This window comes from Oncorhynchus nerka, linkage group LG18, assembly GCF_034236695.1.
Source record: "Oncorhynchus nerka isolate Pitt River linkage group LG18, Oner_Uvic_2.0, whole genome shotgun sequence".
In the NCBI taxonomy this organism is placed as follows: Eukaryota; Metazoa; Chordata; class Actinopteri; order Salmoniformes; family Salmonidae; genus Oncorhynchus; species Oncorhynchus nerka.
In genome coordinates this window covers 40,753,804-40,759,357 of record NC_088413.1, presented here as the reverse complement: position 1 = coordinate 40,759,357, position 5,554 = coordinate 40,753,804, and the positions used below count along the sequence as shown (strand labels likewise).

At 42.3% G+C, this 5,554-nt stretch overlaps 1 protein-coding gene across 1 annotated transcript; it reads right to left on the bottom strand.

Moving 5' to 3' along the window:
- Positions 1-379: 379 nt before the first annotated feature.
- On the bottom strand, positions 380-5,164 carry LOC115145941 (kinesin-like protein KIF3B). Its single transcript, XM_029687637.2, has 8 exons — positions 3,220-5,164; positions 2,965-3,066; positions 2,477-2,599; positions 2,162-2,280; positions 1,941-2,057; positions 1,499-1,610; positions 1,008-1,192; positions 380-808 (listed from the first exon to the last, which is right to left on the bottom strand). Exons 1-8 carry the CDS (start codon positions 4,783-4,785, stop codon positions 652-654), a joined length of 2,481 nt encoding a protein of 826 aa, XP_029543497.1. The 5' UTR covers positions 4,786-5,164; the 3' UTR covers positions 380-651.
- Between the last annotated feature and the right edge of the window lie 390 nt (positions 5,165-5,554).

Here is a 5,554-nt window from a genome sequence, read left to right as displayed (position 1 = left end):
CTTTACTGTAAGGAGTGTGTCATGTGACCCAGAGAGAGACGTCATCTTACTGTACAAATGACAGCTGTCACTGGAAAACGCGTATTTAAAAACATTTGTTTTACTTCGCTATAAAACAAATTACATAGTTATAAAAAAAATAATACCATGACCGTTATTACTGTCAGAACATATGACTATTTTTGGGAGATGGTGGTGTTTTAGGCTAGAATAAAATATTAGCCTACCGAGTAAATCCTTTAAAATCAGTCAAATTCGTGCAAACCTTTAGGCTGGTGCTGTTTTTCTCCTCTCCCTATTACTGGTCAGTGGCAGTTCATTTGACTTGAAAGACAGGTATTTTATATTTCCCCCCCCCAAAAATGTAGGCTCATACATGTTATTTATAACAGTTTGTACCATTTATTCTGATGTTTCAATACATCTAAAGCTAAACATTACTTCAGTCATCATCTGCATAAGCTATAATAATATTTAAAAAAAGATAAAATAATGAAAAGCTCAGCTTTACAATATTTTCCACAAAGTCTTATGCAAATCTTTTGGTTACAGACAAATTGGATTTGGTGAAATAATACACTTTGAAATTGTTGATTGCATAATGTAACACAGCAAATAAGCATATATGATATACATTGGAATGTTCTATAATCAGGGGCTCCCTGGAATGGCACCTTCCAACGGAGTATAGATGGCTGAGGAGGGTCTCTGAGGGTGAGGAGAGCACTGGGTCTGGGGTCCTTGTGTTATAGAGCTGGATGATGAAGAGGATGAGACGCATGAAGAGGATGAGCGAGGTGCCTGGTACCTGGGAACGAAGAAAAGGGTATACAGCAAAAACAAATGCATATGAAATTATGAAATTCATGGCTCTAAATGCTGCCAATTATTAGTAAAGTCAGAAAGACTAATCATATAATAGTTAATCAGCCAATTCGGTAGCAACTCTAATAGAGTCCTCCTCTGCAGGTTAAACTCAACAGGTTACTACAGGTACTGTAACTCACCAGGATCGTGACTTCCGGACCCTTCCTGATGCAGTGGTCCTGTCCCTGAAGGGGACGTTGACTAGCAGGTCTCTCCTGGGGCTACCGGGACCTCCAAAGGCCTGCTCCAGGTGTGCTCCATTAAGGTTGAGGTTGTACATGGTGGGTGGGCTCATATCTAGCTCCAGGAGCATTACATTCTCAGCCTATAGGAATAAGGAATGAGAGAGAAAGAGAGAGGAAGTTTAATGTAATGGACGGTGACGATGGAAAGCATCTGCAATTGATGATTCAATAAAATGGGTGGAAATTGTGTTCTGGACATTAATCAGTACAGTATGTCAATGGACCTCAAGTATGAGCAAAGTTTTTTTTTTTATCATATACTGTCAAATACAACTGATTAAACATTTTCCATCTAGCACATGTAACATTTAGCAAAATTACACTACACTAAATTTCAATCTCAAATATATATATTTCCATAGATACAAAACCTAGCACCAACCCACCCGGTATCTAGACTGAGCTCCTGTTGTGACAGCCATCTGTGCATATTGGCTGATAGGTCTCTTGTATCCCACCACAGAAGTGGGCCTTCGTTTCACCTGATAAGCCGATTTACTGCAATAAGATGTGTATGGGAGGAAAGACTAGTTTAGGAGTTATTTAAGGAGTTAAAAGAAAAGTATAGATAATATCATATTGTGACAAAGTAGTCCATTTTTTAATACTTTTCCAGGTAGAACTCTTTTGGGTTCCATGTAGAACCCTCTGTGTAGAGGGTTCTACATGTAACTCTAAAGGGTTCTACCTGGAACCAAATGGTTCTACCTGGAACCAGAAGGGGTTCTTCAAAGGGCTCTCCAATGGGGACAGCCAAAGAACCTTTGTAGGTTCCTTTTTTTATAAGAGTGTAGTATGGACTAGTGTAGACTGGGTGAACTCACTGACCTTTCTGAAGTAACAGAGGACCTAAACCTCCACTGGTCCTCCTCACTGTCAAAGTGAAGCCTGTTCATAATCTTGTTCTTTTCTTCAGGAGGGATGAAATTTTCAATTAAGAGATACCTGCAGGTAAAACATAAAAAATATTGTAAAAAGTGAGCCAAATTGGCGTAGTGTGTGTGTGTGTTGCGTGCGTACTTGCATGATTACAGGTTATTAATACTCACTTGAACTTGAGTTCTCTGGTGAGTTCATTCTGTGTCTGCTCAAGCTCCTGTCTGGTTACTACATGCTCATCAATGACGTCCCCAATCTCAGCCTTCACCAACTGCAGCTTGGCATACAACTGGATCAACGAGAGAGGAAACACAATAGGAGAACAAAATAACTCCATTAAATATTAACATCCTTATCAAAATACCTGGAATTAGGAAATAGAATTGTGTCTCAAATCAGTTCAAATTAAACATGAGGTCATAATAATTATCCTACAGTAGATGGGCTTTATGTATATGGAAGCATTGTTTAGTCATCCGTTTTACCCTTTTCAGCTTCTTGGTCTTGAGATCCACCTCCTGCTGCAGGGAGGAGAAGGTCTCTCTCAGCTCTCCTGTCTCCTCATCCTGAGCCATTACCTGCTGCTGGATCTCTCTCTCCCGTCTTATCTAAATACAAAGAAAAATGACTTTTATTCCAGGGAAATTCCTTTGTGGAGTCATGGTTCATTCATGCAAACCCAATACAGCTAGGCCTAGCCTACACTCAAATAATATGAGATAAAAAATATATATATATACACAGCCATTCTCCATGATGCTGACCAAAATCTAAGATATGTGAACACAGAGAAAAAAAAACAATGCATAAACCTGGATGCACATTGAGAAATATAATATGATATAGAATTACCACATGGTCATTACATACAGCAATATTTCCGATATACTCGAGGGATAGTCTAGTTGTTTTGTGTCTTCGCCACGACTCCCCCAATCTATCATAGCCTATGGGTTTGTAGACGATCTCTCACCTGCTCTGCAATCTCTTGCCTCTTCAATTCCAGCATCTTCTGTTGCTCATTAGTGTGGTCAATAATGTTCTTTCCCCCAGCCAATATTTTGCTCTCCATTGCCTGGAGGGAAAGACACGTGGTAATATGGATAATTGATTATTGGAAAGACTGATGCTCTGTATCATGACCAATGAATCATTGCTCATATTAAACCAAAATGCACTATTGTCTCATATACAGAAACAGAGTAAATAATAATATATTTATTGTCACCTTATATTTCTCAATAATCTTTTCCATGGATTCCTGTTCCTTCTGCATGTGGTCCATCATCCTTTCATTTTCCATCTGCTCCTTCTCACCAAATGGCTTCCATTTCTCTCTGGCCCCTGGGCTGCTATGGGCGCTGGTGGGAAGAAGCTTTTTGGGGTTATCCTCCACAGATCTAAATCTATGTATCGGTATCGTGGATGTAACAACTTTTTGGGAACGGCCCTCTACAGAGTTATCCATGGATTTGAATCTACTTATCGCTATACTTCTTTCCTCCTCTTTCTTCCTCTTGCTTTCCTGTTCTTCCTTTATATAGTATTTTGCATTCCACTCCCATTCTGCTTCCAGAGCCTTCCACAGTTCCGCATCCTTTTCTCTGTGGGCTACATCCTCCACAATCATACTTTTAGTCAGTCTTCTGCTATTCCTTCTCCTCCTCCTTTCCTTTGCCAGCATCCCTCGCTCCTCCAGTTGGGCCTTCAGGCGGGTGATCTCCTCCTGAAACTCTCTCAGCAGAGCATCCTTTGGATCCTCATTGATCTTGGGTTTGTTCTTTATATTTTTAGCCCTGTCAGCGTACCTCAGGGTCGTTAGGGACTCTTCATAGTTCTTGGACGCTGGTCCCAGAGTGGCTACCATGACCGTCTTTGCATTGCCACCTAGTGAATCCTGGAGCAGGCGGGTAAGTTTAGAGTCCCTGTAAGGGATGTGTGTGCTCTTCCCATCCACCAGAGCGGAGATGACATTACCCAGTGCTGAGAGGGACAGGTTGATTTTAGTGGCCTCTTTCAGGCGTTCCCCATTAGCACCTGTCTTTCTCTGACGTTCGCTGCCAGCCAGGTCAACCATGTTCAGCTTCCCAACCCGTATGTGGTCCTCTCCATCTGCACCTTTCTCACTGCACTCCACCGTGATCATGAAGATGGCATGGGACCGCGAGCTGCGTTCGTTCATATTGGTGAACCCCACAGACCTGGACTGGTCTCCTATGTTCATGACATGTTCGAGCTCCGTGACATTCTTGCTGACAACCGAAGACAGGTCTTTGACATAGACACCTGAATCTGGGTTTTCTTTGAGGTCTAGTTTCTTGTTGTTGTCCTTACATAACAGATCCCTGACCTCCTCCCGATAGATCTCTAGATAGGATGCCCTCACTAAATATTGCTGATTCTGAGACCTGGAGATCTGTGTAAAAATGTGGTTAAATGAATTTGGGATGATCCCTCTCTCATTGTCTGTGGGCATACCTAGCATGGTGAAGGTTTTACCTGTCCCAGTTTGCCCATAAGCTAATATGGTCCCGTTGAATCCTTGCAACACGGAGTCTACAAGGGGTCTAACTGTGTCGTCATAAATATCGCTCTGTTTCGACTCAGAGTCGTAGACCGCATCAAAGGTGAACGATTTCATGGGTTCTTCAGGTGACGCCCTTGGGTTCCTCAATGTGATCTGCCCCAGTTTTGTATTCACCTCCAATATGTTATCGTTGTCCATCGTCTCCTCTCTCCTGTTGAATGGGCGGCATCGCACGACCACCTTCACAGCCTCGCACTGTCTCGACATATTTATTCCTTCGATCCTTGACCGTAAAATTGATTTCTCCGCAACACTTCCACGGTATACGTCTCTAATCGCGCATCAAGGAGATTACACGTCTCGCACCGCAGCTCCGCTGAGCAATACTCAGGTACACCAATTCTTGTCATTCGCAGAAAATGTTAACATTCTGTAATCGGACACACCTAATAACACGGACATACCCTGCGTAGCCTACGTGTTTTATCTCCAAATCTGAGGAATATCCTCCTTGATCCTGACAATGATAACTGCCTCCACCATTCTCAAACGGCATGCACCGCACCAAGGCTTCATGGTACAAAGGATGCTGCGCCACCACGGCTGGAAAATACCGCGGTCGGCCAGCCCTGCCCAACCCTGTATACGTCCCCAGTCCCCCGGTACACACCCTTCGCTCTGCTGCAGACAATAGGAACAAGGCATGTGACTAACACAACCAATTGGATTAAAGGGGCAATCAGCAGTTGCTACATACATTTTTTGGACTTAAATTGAAATGTACCCATTGATTCGTCAAGAATATAACTTCAATTCCTCACGAGCTTAGTTCAAATGTTCTAACATCTGAACCCAAAACATAAGCTTGTTTTACTCCATGTCTGTAAACCAAGTAAATGTTAACAAACATTACATAACCTCAAACTAAGGTTAAAACAATCATTTAATGAATGGCCAGCCCTTGCATCATAGCTCTGCCTGTGAATTGGAAAGTGGTTACATTTCTCCAGCCTCAGCCCTCTGCTTTTTACCAGAA

Excerpts from the sequence above, each read along its gene's own strand:
- LOC115145941 (XM_029687637.2), bottom strand. The coding sequence starts at position 4,785 with ATGTCGAGACAGTGCGAGGCTGTGAAGGTGGTCGTGCGATGCCGCCCA. Across the intron at positions 2,600-2,964 it reads GGCAAGAGATTGCAGAGCAG|ATAAGACGGGAGAGAGAGAT; the intron begins GTGAGAGATCGT and ends CTTTGTATTTAG. Across the intron at positions 1,611-1,940 it reads TCCTCTGTTACTTCAGAAAG|TAAATCGGCTTATCAGGTGA; the intron begins GTCAGTGAGTTC and ends ATCTTATTGCAG.